Source organism: Nycticebus coucang, chromosome 10 (genome assembly GCF_027406575.1).
Source record: "Nycticebus coucang isolate mNycCou1 chromosome 10, mNycCou1.pri, whole genome shotgun sequence".
In the NCBI taxonomy this organism is placed as follows: domain Eukaryota; kingdom Metazoa; phylum Chordata; class Mammalia; order Primates; family Lorisidae; genus Nycticebus; species Nycticebus coucang.
Genome location: NC_069789.1, coordinates 27,351,572 through 27,371,778, shown reverse-complemented (window position 1 = coordinate 27,371,778; position 20,207 = coordinate 27,351,572). Strand labels below are relative to the sequence as shown.

General features: G+C 46.3%; 1 protein-coding gene and 1 long non-coding RNA gene across 2 annotated transcripts in view; one reads left to right on the top strand and one right to left on the bottom strand.

Annotated features, from left to right (window-relative positions):
• LOC128596713 (uncharacterized) overlaps window positions 1–20,207 on the top strand; it is a 105,090-nt gene that overhangs the window by 19,264 nt on the left and 65,619 nt on the right. The window lies entirely within an intron of this gene.
• On the bottom strand, window positions 3,084–3,296 carry LOC128596712 (60S ribosomal protein L38-like). The gene has a single exon (XM_053606365.1). The coding sequence runs from the start codon at window positions 3,294–3,296 to the stop codon at window positions 3,084–3,086; it is 213 nt and encodes a 70-aa protein (XP_053462340.1).

Sequence of the window (20,207 nt, the reverse complement as noted above, 5' to 3'; positions counted from 1 at the left end):
CATATTACTCTCTGACAATTCCTGCTGAGGCAACATTAATACATGTGCATCACTGACCAATTTATTTAATGTGCCAACAGCCACGGCACTATGTGCCTGATGTCAGTGAGAACAGGAGTTTAGCCCTGCTCCAGCATATAAGGTGCAGCATGCTTCTCAGAGGGAAAGTTTCTTCTACTCAAGAACGCTTATGGAGGTACCTGGGAAGGAATTTTCCCAACTTCCACAGCACCTTGCATCACAGAACAGGTTTTCCACAGTGCAAACTCTACCAGGGAATACTTGAATAGTTCGTACGTGTAACTCAACACTCCTGCTGAGGGAACATCAATGCACATGTGCTCCAAAGCCGGTGTCACAACTGCATTGCCTCCAAATGCACGACTTCAGTGACAATAGAATTTTGCTCCCCTACTGAAGCATATAACCGGCAGTATGTTTTGCAAGCAAGTCCTAACATCCTATTTCTGACTGTGTGCATCCATACTGGACTCTTTTCCCAGAGCACCTGTGTCTTCAACATTCCCTTCGGAGAGTGTTAATGCTGCCAGCATTCTTCTCCTCGTCTTACTGCTATAGTCATCACCTCATCTTAGTGCTACTGTACATCCAGTGAGTGATCCTCTTTAGAACGATCCGAGTCCTCACCGCGTCTTTCTGCTAGGGTACAGCCAGTGAGTAATACTGCCAATGGTGATTCGAGCCCACACCATGCCTTTCTGCTAGTGTATATACAGGGAGTAAACCTCCCCAGGATATCCCAGTCCTCACCTCAACTTTCTTCTACTGAACATCCAGCGAGTAATCCTCTGAAGGGTGATCCCAGTCCTCAGTTTGCTTTCTACAATTGTAAATCCAGGGAGTAATCCTGCCAGTGTGATCAGAGTCCTCATCTCACCTTTCTGCTAGTGTAAATCCAGGGAGTAATCCTGTCAGGGTGATCCGAGTCCTCTCTACGCTTTCTGCTAGTGTAAATCCAAGGAGTAATCCTGCCAGGGTGAACCGAGACCTCACCTTTCTGCTTGTTTAAATCCAGGAAGTAATTCTCTCCAGGATGATCCGAGTGCTCACTTAGCTTTCTGCTTTTGTAAATCCTGGGAGTAATCCTGCCAGGGTGATCTTTGTCCTCACTTCACTCTCTGCTTCTGTGTATCCAGAGAGTAATCCTCACAGGGTGATCCGAGTCCTCACTTCGCTTTCTGATCTTGTAAATCCTGGGTGTAATCCTGCCAGGGTGTTCTGAGTCCTCAGCTCACCTTACTGCTAGTGTAAATCCAGGGAGTAATCCTGCCAGGGTGATCCAAGTCCTCACCTCCCCTTTCTGCTAGTGTAAATCCAGGGAGTAATCCTGCCAGGGTTATCCGAGTCCTCACCTCACCTTTCTGCTAGTGTAAATCCAGGGAGTAATCCTGACAGGGTGATCCGAGTCCTCACCTTTCAGCTAGTTTAAATCCAGGGAGTAATCCTCACCAGGGTGATTCGAGTCCTCACTTTGCTTTCTGATTTTATAAATCTTGGGAGTAATCCTGCCAGGGTGATCTGAGTCCTCACCTCACCTTTCTGTTTTTGTAAATCCCTGGAGAAATCCTGCCAGGGTGATCCAAGTCCTCACCTGTTCTTTCTACGTGTGTAAATCTATGGAGTAACCCTCAGGGTGATCCGAGTACTCACCTCACCTTTCTGCTAGTGTAAATCTAGAAAGTAATCCTGCCAGGGTGATTCGAGTCCTCACTGCACCTTTCTGCTAGTGTACTTCCAGTGAGCAATCCTCTGCAGTGTGATACCAGTCCTCACCCTACCTTTTTCTTTGTGCATCCAGACAGCACTCCTTTCACAGGACAGATTAGACCTCGGGTCCTTTATGGAAGGAGTGTTGTCTACTTCAAGCTGGCAGAAAGGAGAAGTGCAGACTCAGGTGTGTTTGGAGAGGAGTGCAGTCTATATGGGCACTACTTGAAAGCTTAGGTGAGGAGTCAGGTGCTCTCACAGAGGCATGTTATGTGATTGAACACTGCACTAAAGCAAGGTGAGAACTCAGGTGCTCTGTGAAAGGATTGCTATCTGCATGCACACTAGGAGAAATGACTCATGAGGACATGGGTGTGAGGTGAAAAAGTGTCTGGGTGCACATTAAGTCGAAGGAGACTTGAGGACTCAGGAAGTCGAAGACAGGAGTCCTGTGTAGCATACTAGGCTAAGGGAGAGGTGAGGACAAAGTTAGCCAATGGCCATTCAACCGTGTGCATGGTGTCAGTGAGATAAGCAGAGTGCCACTACTCCAGCTTATACCCAGCAGTATCCTACTGGCAGAGAAAAGCAGTTTCTTCTCTTAGGTCGTGCTATTTAGAGCTACCCATGAATGCCTGTTTAAAAATTTCACAATACCTTTCTGCCCAGATGGTTCATAGGCACTTTCTTTATAAACACGTCAGCGTGTTTCAAAGTGCAATCTATTCCAAAGAATACTTGTACTGATCGCACATGTTACTCTGACAATTCCTGCTGAGGCAACATTAATACATGTGCATCCCTGACAAATTTAGGTTAATGTGCCAACAGCCACTGCACTACGTGCCTGATTTCAGTGAGAACAGGAGTTTAGCCCCGCTCCAGCATATAAGGTGCAGCATGCTTCTCGTTGGGAAAAAGTTTCTTCTATGCAGGAATGCTTACGGAGGACAGAGAACGGACAGGCATCCGTGCTACGGGGGTGGCGTGGCTCTCCTGCGGAAGAGTCCCTAGGGTAAACTAGAGGTCCAGGGCGGGTGTTGGCACTCTGTTTGAGCATCTGCGGGTCGACCAGATGTCTGTGTCGGGACTGAAAATTTTTTGATCTTCTGCCAGGGATCCAGCCTCTAGGGGGGGCCTGCAGACCGTGAGCTCACAAATAGCTCACCTAGTGGTTTCTTTTTGCCCCCTTCCCGCTTATTTATTTCGTTATTTATTTATTCGTTCATTCATTCTTCTCCTTTCTTCCACCCTTTTATTTATTATTTATTTTTTTGTTCATTTTCATTTTTTATTTACTTATATTCTTTTTTTTAATTTTTAAAATTTAATAAATTCAAATCAGCATGTCTGCTTCATTTCAGCTCCTTCACTGCCAAGCCAGGGGGCAGAGACTGCTTCAGTTTCTCTGCCTTCTCTTTGTCTGTGATGACCAAGGTATACAGGCATCTGCTGCATCGAACTTTAAACTTCACGATATCCTTATTTTTCTTGATCTTGACAGACTTGGCAACTTTTTGCCTGGCTGTGAGCAGAAAGTCCTTGATTTCCTCAATTTTCTGAGGCATGGCGACAAAGCATGCGGGGAAGGCACAGACCTTCACAACAAGCAGCAAGAGAAGGCTATTTACTTATTTTCTTTGAGACAGAGCCTCGGCTCAGGTAGGGGTGTATGTGTGTGTATGTTTGTGTGTGTGTCTCCATCCGTCCGACCGTCCGTCCGTCTGTCTGTGTGTCTGTGTGTCTTTGTGTCTGTCCATCCGTCCCTCCCTCAGGTCGACCAGAAGTCCGAGGCGGGCGTTGGCGCTCAGTCGTGTCCTTCGCGGGTTGACCAGATGTCTGTGCCAAGACACTGCAAGATTCTTTGGTCCGTTGGGAGGGATCCTGTCACCAGGGGGCATCCACAGGGAGTGGACACGCTGCGGTCACTCTCCCAATGCCACTACAGGGGGCCGTAATAGCTCAGCTTGGGTTCTCCCCCACCCGCCTTATTTTTCCTTCCTCCCTTCCTTCCATCCTTGTATTTATGTATTTATTTATTTTGAGACAGAGTCTTGGCTCATGGAAGTGTGTGTGTGTGTGTGTGTGTGTGTGTGTGTGTGTGTGTGTGTGTATGCATGCATCTATCTTCTTGGATGCTTGAGCCACAGGCACTGAGCCTGTTTGTTTATTTTTGTATTCATTCAGTCCTTCATTTCATTTTATGTATATACGTAAAACTCTTTTCCTTTTTCCACGTCGACGGACGGACAGACGATGTGCTGTCCAACTTTGCACTGGGGTATGTATGCTTTTTCTTTCTTTCTTTCTTTCTTTCTTTCTTTCTTTCTTTCTTTCTTTCTTTCTTTCTTTCTTTCTTTCTTTCTTTCTTTCTTTCTCTCTCTCTCTCTTTATTTGTTACTTCCTTTCTCCTTTGGTTTCCCTTTCCCTTCCCTTGTTTTATTTCTTTTTTTTTCTTCCCCACCAAACCCATCCCCCAGTTTCCATGAGCACTTGTCCCCCCCGCCGGGTCTGTTCCCGGTGCCGCGGTTTCTGCTGGGTGCCTCGCCTCGGCTGGCACCTAGCAGCCAACTTAGAACTGGTGCAGACCAGGGGAATCTGACTATTTAATTAAAACAAAGCATCATGAAGGCCCACGGCGGATGTTGACCCGATGTGATTTCTGCCCAGTGCTCTGAATGTCAAAGTGAAGAAATTCAGTGAAACGTAGGTAAACGGCGGGAGTAACTATGGCTCTCTCTTTTTTTTTTTTGTAGAGACAGAGTCTCACTTTATGGCCCTCAGTAGAGTGCCGTGGCCTCACACAGCTCACAGCAACCTCCAACTCCTGGGCTTAAGCGATTCTCTTGCCTCAGCCTCCCGAGTAGCTGGGACTACAGGTGCCCGCCACAACGCCTGGCTAAACTATGGCTCTCTTAAGGTAGCCAAATGCCTCGTCATATAATTAGTGATGTGAATGAATGGATGAATGAGATTCCAACTGTCCCTACCTATTATTCAGCGAAAGCACAGCCAAGGGAATGGGCTTGTTAGAATAAGCGAGAAAAGAAGACCCTGTTGAGCTTGACTCTAGTTTGGCACGGTGAAGAGACATGAGACGTGTAGAATAAGTAGGAGACCCCCGCGCCCCACCCTGTTTCCTGTGAGGTGGCGGGGCGGGATCCGCTGGCCTTGCAGGCCACCAGTGAAATACCACTACTCTTATCATTTTTTCACTGACCCGGTGAGGCGGTGGGGTGAGCCCTGAGGGGCTCTCGCTTCTGGTGACAAGTGCCCAGCCATGCGCTGGCCAGGCAGGACCTGCGCAGGGGACAGTACCAGGTGGAGAGTTTGACTGGGGTGGTACACCTGTCAAACGTTAATGTAGGTGTCCTAAGGCGAGCTCAGGGAGGACAGAAACCTCCCGTGGACCAGAAGGGCAAAAGCTCACTTGATCTTGATTTTTAGTAGGTGAAAGCGGGACCTCATGATCCTTCTGACCTTTTGGGTTTTAAGCAGGAGGTGTCAGAAAAGTTAGCACAGGGATAACTAGCTTGTGGCGGCCAAGTGTTCATAGCGACATCGCTTTTTGATCCTTTGACATCGGCTCTTCCTGTCATTGTGAAGCAGAATTCACCAAGTATTGGATTGTTCACCCACTAATAGGGAACATGAGCTGGGTTTAGATGTTGTGAAACAGGTTAGTTTTACCTTATTGATGATGTGTTGTTGCCATGGTAATCCTGCTCAGTATGAGAGGAACCGCAGGTTCAGACCTTTGGTGTATGTGCTTGGCTGAGGAGCCAATGCTGCGAAACTACCATCTGTGGGACTAGGACTGAACGCCTCTAAGTCAGAATCCTGCCCAGGCAGAACGGTACAGCAGCGCCATGGGAGCCTCAGTTGGCCTCAGATAGCTGGTCCCCCCCCCATCCCCGCTGGCTGGCCATTGCGTGTGCCTCCCAAAAGCGTGAGTCGGCAGGTCCCCGCTGTGCGTCGTGCACCAGGGTCCAATGCGGAGCGCCCTTCGTCCTAGGAAACGGGGTGCGGCCGGAAATGTGGCCACACACTTGCCTGTCACGCAACGCACGTTCGTGGGGAACCTGGTGCTAAACCATTTGTAGACAACCTGCTTCTGGGTCGGGGTTTCTTATGTAGCAGAGCAGCTCCCTGTCTGAGATCTATTGAAAGTCAGCCCTCGACACAAGGGTTTTTCTGGGTGAGCCATCGCACAGGGGGGTGCCCTCAGTTGGGTCCGCCACGCTGCTGTCCGTCCCTCCACACTCCCGCGCACGGGGGGCGAGAAGCACACTCGCATGGTAGACACGGTGGCGGTGTTGGGGTGGAGCCACGACCTGGGTCCGGGTGGGGTGGTTGCCTCCACGGCCCCGCAGCCCACCTTCCCTTAGCCATGAGGCTGGGGATGTGGAGCCCGGCACACGTGCCTACCGGGCCACCAGGTTATGCGTGCCCGGCAGCATCTGGCCCCGCTCTGCCCTCTCTCTCTCCCGCCTCCCATGCGGTCGACCAGAAGGAGGGAGCATCATGCCCCGAGGGTGTTGGACTTAGTTTTGTTTCTGCTCCCTTCCCCCACTCTGAACCAAGAGCGGAGGGGGGACTGAGGACCGAGGACAGGAGAGATGGGGAACGGAGGACAGACGGGCGTCCTGGCCATGGGGGTGGCGTGGCTCTACCGCGGGAGAGTCCCTCCAGTCAACCAGAGGTCCGGGGCAGGTGTCCGAGGTCCATCGGAGTGTCTGTGGGTCGAACAGATGTCTCTGTCGGGACTGAAAGTTTTTTGATCTGCTGCCAGGAATCCTGCCGCTAAGGCGGCACTCATGGAACATGCGCTCGGAAATAGCTCACCTAGTGGTTTCTTTTTGCCCCCCCCCCCGCTTATTTATTTCTTTCTTTATTTATTCATTCATTCATTTTTCTCCTTCCTTCCACCCTTTTATTTATATATTTATTTGTTATTTTCATTTTTTATTTATTTACTTATTTTCTTTTTTTTTAATGTTTAAAATTTAATAAATTCAAATCAGCATGTCTGCTTCATTTCAGCTCCTTCACTGCCAAACCTCGGGAGAGAGACTGCTTCAGTTTCTCCACCTTCTCTTTGTGATGACCAAGGTATACAGGCATCTGCTGCATTGAACTTTAAACTTCACGTTATCCTTATTTTTCTTGATCTTGACAGACTTGACATCTTTTTGCCTGGCTGTGAGCAGAAAGTCCTTGATTTCCTCAATTTTCCAAGGCGTGGCGATGAGGCGTGCAGGGAAGGCACGGATCTTCACAACAAGCAGCAAGAGAAGGCTATTTACTTATTTTCTACACGGCTCAAGTAGGTGTGGGTATGTGTGTGTGTCTCCGTCCATCCGTCTGTCTTACTTTGTGTCTGTGTGTCTGTCTGTCTGTCCGTCCGTCCCTGAATCGGGTCGACCAGAAGTCAGACGCAGGTGTTGGCACTTGGTTGTGTCCTTCACGGGTTGACCAGATGTCTGTGCTGGTACACTGAAAGTTTTTTTGGTCCATTGGGAGGGATCCTGTCGCTAGGGTGCACCCGGGGGAGTGGACATCCCGTGGCCCCTCCCCTGACACCACTACAGGGGGCTGTAATAGCTCAGCTCATGTTCTCACCGCACCCCCCTTAGTATTTTTTCCTCCCTTCCTTCCTTCCATCCTTGTATTTATGTATTTATTTCTTTTGAGACAGAGTCTTGGCTCAGGGAGGTGTGTGTGTGTGTGTGTGTGTGTGTGTGTGTGTGTGCCCCTGGCTCCTTGGCTGCTTGAGCCACAGGAAATGAGCCTGTTTGTTTATTTTTGTATTCATTCAGTCCTTCATTTCATTTTATGTATATATGGAATCTCTTTTTCTTTTTCCATGTCGGAAGGACAAACGGACGATGTGCTGGCCAACTTTGCACTGGGGTATGTATGCCCTCCCTTCCTTCCTTCCTTCCTTCCTTCCTTCCTTCCTTCCTTCCTTCCTTCCTTCCTTCCTTCCTTCCTTCCCTCCTTCCTTCCTTCCTCCCTTCCTCCCTCCCTCCTTTACTTTCCCTTTGACTTTCCTTCATTTTTTTTTTTTCGCTTCCCACCCAACCACATCCATGTGCCTACCAGGCCACCGGGTTTCACGGGCGTGGTGGCGTTCGACCCCGCCTGGCCCTCTCTCTCTCCCTTCTCCCATGCGGTCGACCAGCAGGTGGGAGCGTCATACTCCGAGGTCGTTGGACTTAGTTTTTTTTCCACCCCCGTACCCCGTCCCCCGCTCTGAACTGAAAGCGGAGGGAGGACGGAGGACAAATGACGGACGGGCGTTCAGGCCAAGGAGGTGGTGTGGCTCTCCTGCGAGAGAGCCCCTTGGGTCGACCAGAGGTTCAGGTGTTGGCGCTTTGTCATCATGCCCCGAGGGCGTTGGACTTAGTTTTTCTTCTGCCCCTGTCCCCCACTCTGAACTGAGAGTGGAGGTAGTACAGAGGACGGATGGGAGTCCGGGCCACAGGGGTAGCGTGTCTCTCCCGCGGAAAAACCCCTCGGGTCGACTAAAGGTCCAGGTTGTGTGTTGGTGCTCTGTCGGAGCATATGCGGGTCAACCAGATGTCTCTGTCGGGACTTTGAAAGTTTTTGGGATCCTGATCCAGGGGGCACTTGCAAACTGCACGCTCACAAATAGCTCACCTAGCAGTTTCTTTTTGCCCCCCACCCGCTTATTTATTTCTTTACTTATTTCTGCGTTCATTCATTCTTCTCCTTCCTTCCACCCTTTTATTTATTTATGTATTTTTTTGTTTATTTTCATTTTTTATTTATTTACTTATTTTCTTTGAGTCCTTCATTTCGTTTTATGCATATACGTAAAACTCTTTTTCCACGTCCGATGGATGGATGGACAATGTGCTGGCCAACTTTGCACTGGGGTATGCATGCTCTTTCTTTCTTTCTTTTTTTCTTTCTTTCTTCCTTTCTCCATTCCTTTCCCTTTCACTTTCCTTCTTTTCTTCCTTTTTTTTCGCTTCCCAACCAACCCTATGCATGTGCCTACTAGGCCGCCAGGTTTCACAGGACTCACCCGGCCCTCTCTCTCTCTCTCTCTATCGCCTCCCGTGCAGTTGAACGTCATGCCCCATTGGTGTTGGACTTAGTTTTTTTCCGCCTCAGTCTCCTGTTCCCCGCTCTGAACCGAGAGGGGAGGGAGGACGGAGGATGGAGGACAGACTGGTGTCCGGGCAAAGGGGGTGATGTGGCTCTCCCTCAGGAGAGCCCCTCTGGTCGACCAGAGGTCCGGGACTGGTCTTGGATCTCCGTCAGAGCATCTGCAGTTCGACCAGATTTCTCTGTCGGGTCTTTGAAAATTTTTCCACCTGATGCCAGGGATCCTGCCACAAGGCGGCGCACGCGGACTGCGCACTCGCAAATAGCTCACCTAGAGGTTTCTTTTTGCCCCCCACCCCCGCTTATTTGCTTCTGTATTTATTTCTTCGTTCATTCATTCTGTCCTCCTTCCACCCTTTTATTTATTGATTTATTTTTTTATTTTCATTATTTATTTATTTTCTTTGAACCTTTCATTTCATTTTATGTATATACGTAAAACTCTTTTCTTTTTCCATGTCAGATGGACGGATGCACGATGTGCTGGACAAATTTGCACTGGGGTATGTAAGTTGTTCTTTCTTTCTTTCTTTCTTTCTTTCTTTCTTTCTTTCTTTCTTTCTTTCTTTCTTTCTTTCTTTCTTTCTTTCTTTCTTTCTTTCTTTCATTTCTGTATTTCTTTCTATTTTTCTTCTTCTCTCCTTTCCTTTCCCTTTCCTTATTTTCCTTTTTTTTTGTTTTTTATTTTTATTTTTTTTTATTAAATCATAACTGTATACAATGATATGATTATGGGGCATCATACACTCACTTCATAAACCATTTGACACATTTTTATCACAGTGGTTAACATAGCCTTTCTGGCGTTATCTCAGTTACTGTGCCAAAACATTTACATTCTACATTTACCAAATTTCGCAAATACCCCTGTAATATGCACCACAGGTGTGATCCCACCGATTCCCCTCCCTCTACCCACCCCCCTCTTTCCCACTTCTCCCTATTGTTAAGTTGTAGCTGGGTTATAGCTTTCATGTGAGAGTCCCAAATTAATTTCATAGTAGGGCTGTGTACATTGGGTATTTTTTCTTCCATTCTTGGGATACTTTATTAAGAAGAATATGTTCCAGCTCCATCCATGTAAAAATGAAAGAGGTAAAGTCTCCATCTTTCTTTAAGGCTGCATAATATTCCATGGTGTACATATACCACAATTTATTAATCCATTCGTGGATCGATGGGCACTTGGGCTTTTTCCATGACTTAGCTATTATGAATTGGGCTGCAATAAACATTCTGGTACAAATATCTTTGTTATGTTGTGATTTTTGGTCTTCTGGGTATATGCCCAGTAGAGGAATTACAGGATTGAATGGCAGATCTATTTTTAGATCTCTGAGTGTTCTCCATATATCTTTCCAAAAGGAATGAATTAATTTGCATTCCCACCAGCAGTGCAGAAGTGTTCCCTTTTCTCCGCATCCACGCCAACATCTCTGGTCTTGAGATTTTGTGATATAGGCTAGTCTCATTGGAGTTAGATGATATCTCAAAGTAGTTTTGATTTGCATTTCTTTGATGATTAAAGATGATGAGCATTTTTTCATATGTCTGAAGGCCGTGCGCCTGTCTTCTTCAGAGAAGTTTCTCTTCAAATCCCTTGCCCAGCCTGCAATGGGATCCCTTGTTTTTTTCTTGCTGATGCGTTTGAGTTCTCTGTGGATTCTGGTTATTAAACCTTTGTCAGAGATATACCCTGCAAATATCTTCTCCCATTCTGAGGGCTGTCTGCTTGCTCTGCTTACTGTGTTCTTAGCTGTGCAGAAGCTTTTTAGTTTGATCAAGTCCCAGTAGTGTATTTTTGAAGCTGCTTCAATTTCCCGGGGGGTTCTCCTCATGAAATACTCACCCAGACCAATTTCTTCAAGGGTTTTCCCTGCATTCTCCTCTAGTATTTTTATAGTTTCATGTCTTAAGTTTAAATCTTTAATCCAATGAGAGTCTATCTTCGTTAATGGTGAAAGGTGTGGGTCCAATTTCAGTCTTCTGCAGGTTGCCAGCCAGTTCACCCAGCACCATTTGTTAAATAGGGAATCTTTTCCCCACTGAATGTTTTTAATTGGCTTGTCAAAAATCAAATAGCGGTAAGTAGCTGGATTCATCTCTTGGTTCTCTATTCTGTTCCAGATATCTACTTCTCTGTTTTTGTGCCAATACCATGCTGTTTTGATCAATATCGATTTGTAGTAAAGTCTGAGGTCTGGTAGTGTGATTCCTCCTGTTTTGTTTTTATTTCTGAGTAATGTCTTGGCTATTCGAGGTTTTTTCTGATTCCATATAAAACGAAGTAATATTTTTACAAGATCTTTAAAATATGACAGTGGAGCTTTAATAGGGAGTGCGTTGAAATTATATATTGCTTTGGGTAGTATGGACATTTTGATAATGTTGATTCTTCCTAGCCATGAGCATGGTATGTTTTTCCATTTGTTAACATTTTCAGCTATTTCTTTTCTTAGAGTTTCATAGTTCTCTTTATAGAGATCTTTCACTTCTTTTGTTAGGTAAATTCCCAAATATTTCATCTTCTTTGGCGCTACTGTGAATGGGATAGAGTCCTTAACTGCTTTTTCAATTTGACTGTTGTTGGTGTATATAAAGGCTACCGATTTATGAATGTTGATTTTGTAACCTGAGACGCTGCTGTATTCCTTGATCACTTCTAGGAGTTTTGTAGTAGAGTCCCTAGTGTTTTCCACATGCACAATCATATCATCTGCGAAGAGCGAGAGTTTGATCTCTTCTGACCCTATATGGATACCCTTGATCGCCTTTTCTTCCCTAATTGTGGTGGCTAAAACTTCCATTACAATGTTGAAAAGCAATGGAGACAATGGGCAGCCTTGTCTGGTTCCTGATCTGAGTGGAAATGATTCCAATTTAACTCCATTCAATATGATATTGGCTGTGGGTTTGCTGTAGATAGCCTCTATCAGTTTAAGAAAAGTCCCTTCTAGACCAATTTTCTTGAGTGTTCTGATCATGAAGGTATGCTGGATATTATCAAAAGCTTTTTCTGCATCTATTGAGAGAATCATATGGTCTTTGTTTTTTAATTTGTTTATGTGCTGAATTACATTTATAGATTTACGTATATTGAACCAGCCTTGAGACCCTGGGATAAAACCAACTTGGTCATGATGTATAATTTGTTTGATGTGTTGCTGGATTCTGTTTGTTAGGATCTTGTTGAATATTTTTGCATCTATATTCATTAGTGATATTGGTCTATAATTGTCTTTTCTTGTTGGGTCTTTTCCTGGTTTGGGGATCAGGGTGATGTTTGCTTCATAGAACGTGTTGGGTAGTCTTCCTTCTTTTTCTACATTTTGGAACAGGTTGAGTAATATAGGTACTAATTCCTCTTTAAAGGTTTGGTAGAATTCTGACGTGAAACCATCTGGTCCCGGGCTTTTCTTTTTAGGGAGGTTTTGTATAGTTGATGCTATTTCTGAACTTGATATGGGTCTGTTCAACATTTCCACTTGATTCTGGTTAAGTCTTGGAAGGTGGCGTGCTTCCAAGTATCGGTCTATTTCCTTCAGATTTTCATATTTCTGAGAATAAAGTTTCTTGTAATATTCATTAAGGATTTTTTGGATTTCTGATGAGTCTGTGGTTATTTCGTCTTTGTTGTTTCTGATTGATGATATTAGGGATTTTACTCTTTTTTTCCTGATTAGGTTGGCCAGAGGTTTATCTATTTTATTGACCTTTTCAAAAAACCAGCTTTTTGATTTATTGATCTGTTGTATAATTCTTTTGTTTTCAATTTCATTTAATTCTGCTCTAATTTTGGTTATTTCTTTTCTTCTACTGGGTTTGGGGTTGGAATGTTCTTCCTTTTCCAGTTGCGTGAGATGTCCCATTAAGTTGTTAACTTCCTCTCTTTCCGTTCTCTTGAGGAAGGCTTGCAGTGCTATAAATTTCCCTCTTAGAACTGCCTTTGCAGTGTCCCAGAGGTTCTGATAGTTTGTGTCTTCATTGTCATTTTGTTCCAAAAAATTGGTGATTTCTTTCTTAATCTCATCTCTGACCCAGCTATCATTCAGCATAAGGTTATTTAACTTCCATGTTTTTGTATGGGTATGCAGATTCCTGTTGTTACTCAATTCAAGTTTTATTCCATGATGGTCTGAGAAGATGCATGGAATAATTTCTATTCCTTTAAATTTACTGAGGTTAGACTTGTGACCTAAAATGTGATCAATTTTGGAGTAAGTTCCGTGGGCTGATGAGAAGTATGTGTATTCAGTTTTGTTGGGATGAAATGTTCTGTAGATGTCTGCTAAATCTAAATATTGGATGGTTAGGTTTAAATCTAAGATTTCTTTGCTCAGCTTCTTTCTGGAGGATCGATCCAACACTGCCAAGGGAGTGTTGAAATCTCCAATGATTATGGAGCTGGAGGAAATCAAGTTACTCATGTCTGTTAGAGTTTCTCTTATAAATTGAGGTGCATTCTGGTTGGGTGCATAGATATTAATAATTGAGATCTCGTCATATTGAGTATTACCCTTAACAAATATGAAGTGACCATTCTTGTCCTTCCTTACTTTTGATGGTTTAAAGCCTACTGTATCTGCAAATAAAATTGCAACACCTGCTTTTTTCTGATTACCATTTGCCTGAAATATGGATGACCATCCTTTCACCCTGAGTCTGTATTTGTCTTTTAAGTTGAGATGTGACTCTTGTATGCAACAAATATCTGGCTTGAGTTTTTGTATCCAGTCAGCTAACCTATGCCTCTTTAGAGGACAGTTTAAGCCATTCACATTGATGGAGAGTATTGATAAGTCTGGTGGAATTTCGGGTGTCGAGTTTTTCAAAGGTCCAGTGGACATTTTTAATCCTTTCGCCAGTGTGGAAGTTGGAGTTTGATCCGAAGTTTCTGGGTGATTTTACTTTTGTGGTATAGGATTGGGTTGGTCATTGTGGAAGATAGGTCTGAGAACATCCTGAAGAGCTGGTTTACTTATGGCAAATTTTTTCAACATATGAATGTCATTGAAGTATTTAATTTCTCCAACATAGATGAAACTCAATTTAGCTGGATACAAGATCCTGGGTTGAAAGTTTTTTTGCTTTAGGAGATTAAAAGTTGATGACCACCCTCTTCTTGCTTGAAAAGTTTCAGCAGAGAGATCTGCAGTTATTCTAATATTCTTACCTTTGTACGTTATAGTTTTCTTTCGCCAGGTTGCTTTGAGAATCTTCTCTTTCATGTTAACTTTAGTGAAGCTAATTATGATATGTCTGGGAGATGGCTTATTGGGGTTGAATCGTGCTGGGGTTCTGAAGCTGTCTGCTATCTGAATTTCAGATTCTCTGGGCATGTCTGGAAAATTTTCTTTCATAATTTCATGTGGAAGGGCCTCTGTGCCCTTGGCAGCCACTTCATCATTCTCCGGAATTCCTATAACCCTTATGTTGTTTTTTTCGAATTATCTGAGAGTTCTCTGAGTGCGTGATCCGTTTTTGCTCTCCATTTCTCTTCCTCTTTGAGAGATTGGGAGCGTTCGAAGACTTTATCTTCAATGTCAGAAATCCTTTCTTCTGCTTGCTCCATTCTGTTACTGAGGGATTCTACTGTATTTTTTATATCTTTGAGGGCTGTAAGTTCTTGTTTCAGTGTGTCTAAGTCTTTGGTGGTTTTGTCTTTAAATTCGTTAAATTCTTGAGACAGTTTTTGAATTTCTCCTCGAATTCCTAATTCCATTTTATTGATCTTGTCTGCAAACCAAATTCTGAATTCAACTTCTGACATCTCAGCCAGTTGTTTATGAATGGGATCTTCAATCACATCTGCCGTATCTTTTCTTGGGGGGGTTGATCTATTCTGGTTATTCATGTTACCAGAGTTTTTCCGCTGATTCCGCCCCATGGTTTACTCCCTTTGGTTTTTCCCCTGGGGTTTTATCGAGGGCCCGTACAGTGTTGTGGCCTGAGAAACTGGGGCCCTGTCTGGTGTGGTGGAGCAAAGTGGTTCTGTCTTGTTTTCAGCTGGTTTCTGTTCGATCCTATTGCAACTTCTACTCTGGCTTGAAGTCTCAGCTGTGTGGAAAAATCAGCAATTAAGTCACCCCGCCTGCCCACCTCTGGCCCCAGTTGGAAAAGGAGAATCAAACCTTCCTACAATCGCACACCCAGGGCACCGCCTGAAGAGTCCTCAGTCTATTAGCCCAGTTCAAAAGGTCCGAATCAACTGTCTCAATCAGCACTTGTCTCAGGTGGAAGGGTTCAAGAGGTCTCTGGGAACTGGATCACAGGGGCCTGGTTACTCCTCTGACACAGTTCACCCCAGTGCAGCGTGTAGTCAGGAGGAGCCACCCAGCAAACAGAGCAGTCTAGGAAGGTTGACGTCTCCTTCCCCACTTTGCCCCTCCGTCGGACCCAGTCACTGGTATCTCTGCAGATGGCTAACCCAGTTGCCTGCAGTGAACAGACACTCCAGGGATTTGCACCTGCCTGAATCGCAAGGAAGTCTGCCAGGCCCCCGCAGACTGCCGCTATCTAGCAGGAGGAGATGGGGCCTGACATCTTTGAGTGTTTGATGCAGGTGATGGGAAGGAGGTGTTCACTCAGGCTTAGCCCCGTCCCTGATGGATGCTGCTAACAGAACAGAACAGAACAGACAACTTTGTGAGGTTCTGTCTCTGTTCCTGTCGTCGCCTACAGGAGACGGGCTGTTTTGAGTTCAAACGTCTTTGCTGCTGGAGAATTGCGTCTGAACACCTCTCTGGGTCGGCCCCGCCCTGGAAGCTTCCCGGGTTTGTGAGCCGCGTCACCCGGTGGCCTCCTCTGGTTGCCCAGGGAGACAGGGGTTGTGGCCTCAGAATATCCAGAAGTGAGCGTTCTGCCGTTAAAGAAAAAACGGCTGTTGATCTACCTCCAGGGAACTGCTGCTCTGGTGTGGGCACTCAGGCGACCCTTTTCTCCTCTGTCCCGCGCCCCAGAGTCAGCACTGAGCGGCCGCAGTTCGTGCTGGGTTCACACCCCTTAAGAGATCCCCCAAGAATCAGAACTCTTGGGGGATGGGCCCCCAGACCCCGTTTGGGAGTGGGGTGGGGGGAAGCTAGAGTTTCATTCAGTTTCACGCAATACTACGGTCCGGGGAGGGCTCCTGCACTGCACCGCAGGGAAGTGCCGCCAAGGCTTGATTTCCCCTCAGCAGAGTGCCCTCTCCTCGCTCACGTATCCCAGAGTCAGCGCTGACCTGAAGCAGCTCAGGCACTGTGCTCTCCCCTCGAGAAATCACCCAAGGAGCCCAACTCCTGGGGGACAGGCCCTCAGACCCCGAGTGAGAGTAAGGGTTCTCAGCTCTCAGCGGGGTGGCCAGAGTCTTATTCAGTCTTGGGCCCGTATGCCCGGGGAGGGTTGGTGTACTGCACCGCAGGGAAGTGCCGCGAGGCGTGACTCCCCCTCAGCCCGGTGCCCTCTCCTCACTCGCGCGCCTCAGAGTCAATGCTGACCAGTTGCAACTCGGGGACTGTCCACTCCCCTTGAGAAATCACCCAAGGATTCGAACTCCTGGGGGATAGTCCCTCAGACCCCGAGTGAGAGTAGGGGCTCTCAGCTCTCAGCGGGGAGGCTAGAGTCTTATTCAGTCTTGTGCCCGGGGAGGGTTGGTGCACTGCACTGCAGGGAAGTGCCGCGAGGCGTGACTCCCCCTCAGCCCGTTGCCCTCTCCTCACTTGCGCGCCTCAGAGTCAATGCTGACCAATCGCAACTCGGGGACTGTCCACTCCCCTTGAGAAATCACCCAAGGATCCGAAGTCCTAGGGGACAGGCCTCCAGACCTCAGTGGGCGGGAGGGGAGCGCCGGGGATTCAGGGTTGCCGGCAAAGGATTCCCAAAGTTTTATTCAGCCCTATGTCCGGCAGGAGAATGCCACGGCACCCCAGTAGGGGAGGTAGGTCCAGTTTTTAGACGGTCTCTCCCGTGGAGTGTAGTGGGAGGGCCTTTAATTTCTGCCCGCTTGTTCAATTTTGGGGCTCTTGAGCCGGTCTCATGGGGGAGGGGGACTCCCGTCCGCTTGGTGGTGGATTTTGTACCTTTTTTTTGCGTCCTTGTGATCACAGCTTGCCTCAGCGGTGTTGATGTGCGTTCTTCAGCCTTCTCTCTTGGTGAGGCTCAAGTCCACCAGGATACTTACTAAATTCCTGTCCCTTAACTCTCCTTCTGGACGGGAGCCTTTGTTGAAAGCTGGCTTCAGTCCGCCATCTTGTCTCCCCCCCCTTCCTTATTTTCTTTCATCTTTTTTTTTTTGCTCCCCCAACCTCATTGGCGTGCCTACTGAGCTGCTGGGTTCCATGGGCGTGGCGGCGTCTGGCCCTGCCCGGCCCTCTCTCTCGACTGCCATGCGGTTGACCAGTGGGTGGGAACGTCATGCCCCGAGGGTGTTGAACTTAGTTTATTTTCTGCACCCTTGCCCCGTTCCCCGCTCAGAACCGAGGGCAGAGGGAGGACGGAGGTTGGAGGACAGAGAACAGACAAGCATCCGGGCCTCGGGGGTTGTGTGGCACTCCTGCAGGGGAGCACCTCCGGTCGACCAGATATTTCTGTCGGGACTTTGAAAATTTTGGGGATCCTACCGCTAGGAAGTGCTTGTGAATTGCGCGCTCGCAAATAGCTAACATAGCGTTTCTTTTGCCAACCGCCCCCGCTTATTTATTTCTTTATTTATTTATTCGTTTATTCATTCTTCTCCTTCCTTCCACCCTTTTATTTAATTATTTTTTTGTTTATTTTCATTTTCTATTTGTTTACTTATTTCCTTTGAGTCCTTCATTTCGTTTTATGTATAAACGTACAACTCTTTTTCTTTAATCACATCAGACGGAGGGACGGATGATGTGCTGGCCAACTTTTCACTGGGGTATGTATGCTCTTCCTTTCTCTCTTCCTTCTTTCCTTCCTTCCTTCCTTCCTTCCTTCCTTTCCACTTTCCTTTCCCTTTCTCTTTCATTCTTTTCTTTCTTTTTCTTTTTTCTGCTTCCACCCCTACCCCATCCGCATGCCTACTGGGCTGCTGGGTTCTGTGGGAGCAGCAGCGTCTGGCTCCTCCCAGCCCTCTCTCTCTCCTGCCTCCCTTGTGGTCGACCAAGAGGTGGGAGCTTACTGCCCCAAGGGCGTTGGACTTAGTTTTCGTTCCACTTCCGTCCCCCGTTCCCTGCTCTGAAGTGAGAGTGGAGGGAGGATGGGGGATGGAGGACGGACGGGTGTCTGGGCCACGGTAGTGGCGTGACTCTCCCACAGAAGAGCCCTTCGGGTCAACCAGAATTCCGGGGCAGGTTTTGGCACTCTGTCGGAACATCTGAGGGTCGACCAGATGTGTCTGTAGGGACTTTGAAAATTTGGGGATCCTGCTGCTGGGGGGGGCGCACGCAGACCGTGCAATCACAAATTGATCACCTAGCGGTTACTTTTTGAGCCCCGCCCCTTCTTATTTATTTATTTGTTTCTTCATTCTTCTCTTTCCTTCCACCCTTTTATTTATTTTTGTTTACTTTCATGTTTTATTTATTTACTTATTTTCTTTGAGTCCTTTATTTCATTTTATGTATATACGAAAAACTCTGTTTCTTTTTCCACGTCAGATGGACAGACGGATGACATGTTGGCCAACTTTGCACTGGGCTAAAGAAAGCACTGCTTTCTTTCTTTCTTTGTTTCTTTTTTCCTTTCTCCTTTCTTATCCCTTTCCCTTTCGTTTTTTTTTTCCGCTTCCCCCCAACCCCATTCGTGTGCCTACCTGGTCACCGGGTTCCACGGGCACTGTATTGTCCGGCCCCACCCTGCCCTCTCTCCCCCGCCTCCCATGCGGTTGACCAGCAGGCGGGAGTATCATTCGCCAAGGGTGTCGGACTTAGTTTTTTTTCCGCCCACGTCCCCCTTTCCCCGCTCTGAACCGAGAGCAGAGGGAGGATGTTCAGGCATCTAGACCACAGGGGTTGTGTGGCTCTCCCGTGCGAGAGCCCCTCGGGTCGACCAGTGGTCTGGGGCAGTTGTTGGTGCTCCGGTGGAGCATCTGTGGTTCGAACAGATGTCTCTGTCGGGACTTTGAAAATGTTTGGGATCCTGCCGCTAGGGTGCACTCGTGGACCGTGTGCTTGCAAATAACTCATATAGCGGTTTCTTTTTGCCCCTGCCCCCGCTTATATATTTCTTCATTCATTCATTCTTTCCATCCTTCCACCCTTTCATTTATTTATTTATTATTTTGTTTATTTTCATTTTTTATTTATTTACTCATTTTCATTGAGTCCTTCATTTCATTTTATGTATATACGTATAACTCTTTTTCTTTTTCCACGTCGGACATACGAAGGAACGATGTTCTGGCCAACTTTGCACTAACGTAGGTATGCTCTTTCTTTCTTTCTTTCTTTCTTTCTTTCTTTCTTTCTTTCTTTCTTTCTTTCTTTCTTTCTTTCTTTCCTTTCTTTCCTTTCTTTCCTTTCTTTCCTTTCTTTCCTTTCTTTCCTTTCTTTCCTTTCTTTCCTTTCTTTCCTTTCCTTTCTTTCCTTTCTTTCCTTTCCTTTCTTTCCTTTCTTTCCTTTCTTTCCTTTCTTTCCTTTCCTTTCTTTCCTTTCTTTCCTTTCCTTTCTTTCCTTTCTTTTCTTTCCTTTCTTTCTTTCTTTCTTTCTTTCTTTCTTTCTTTCTTTCTTTCTTTCTTTCTTTCTTTCTTTCTTTCTTTCTTTCTTTCCTTTCTTTTCTTTCTTTCTTTCTTTCTTTCTTTCTTTCTTTCTTTCTTTCTTTCTTTCTTTCTTTCTTTCTTTCTTTCTTTCTTTCTTTCTTTCTTTCTTTCTTTCTTTCCTTTCCTTTCCTTTCCTTTCCTTTCCTTTCCTTTCTTTCTTCCTTCCTTCCTTCCTTCCTTCCTTCCTTCCTTCCTTCCTTCCTTCCTTCCTTCCTTCCTTCCTTCCTTCCTTCCTTCCTTCCTTCCTTCCTTCCTTCCTTCCTTCCTTCCTTCCTTCCTTCCTTCCTTCCTTCCTTTCTTTCTTTCTTTCTTTCTTTCTTTTCTTTCTTTCTCCTTTCCTTTTTCTTTCCATTTCCCTATCATTCCTTTCTTTGTGTTCCTTTTTTCTTCACCCCCAACCCCATCCTCATTCCTACCTGGCTGATGGTTTCCACGGATGCTGCGGCGTCTGGCCTTGCCCTGCACTTTCTATCTCCCACCTTCCATGCGGTCAACCAGCAAGGGGGAGCGTCATGCCCCGAGTGCGTTGGACTTACTTTTTTCCACCCCCTTTCCCTGTCCCGTGCTCTGAACTGAGAGCGGAGGGAGGACGGAGGACAGAGGACATACGGGTGTCTGGGCCATGGGGTTGGCATGGCTC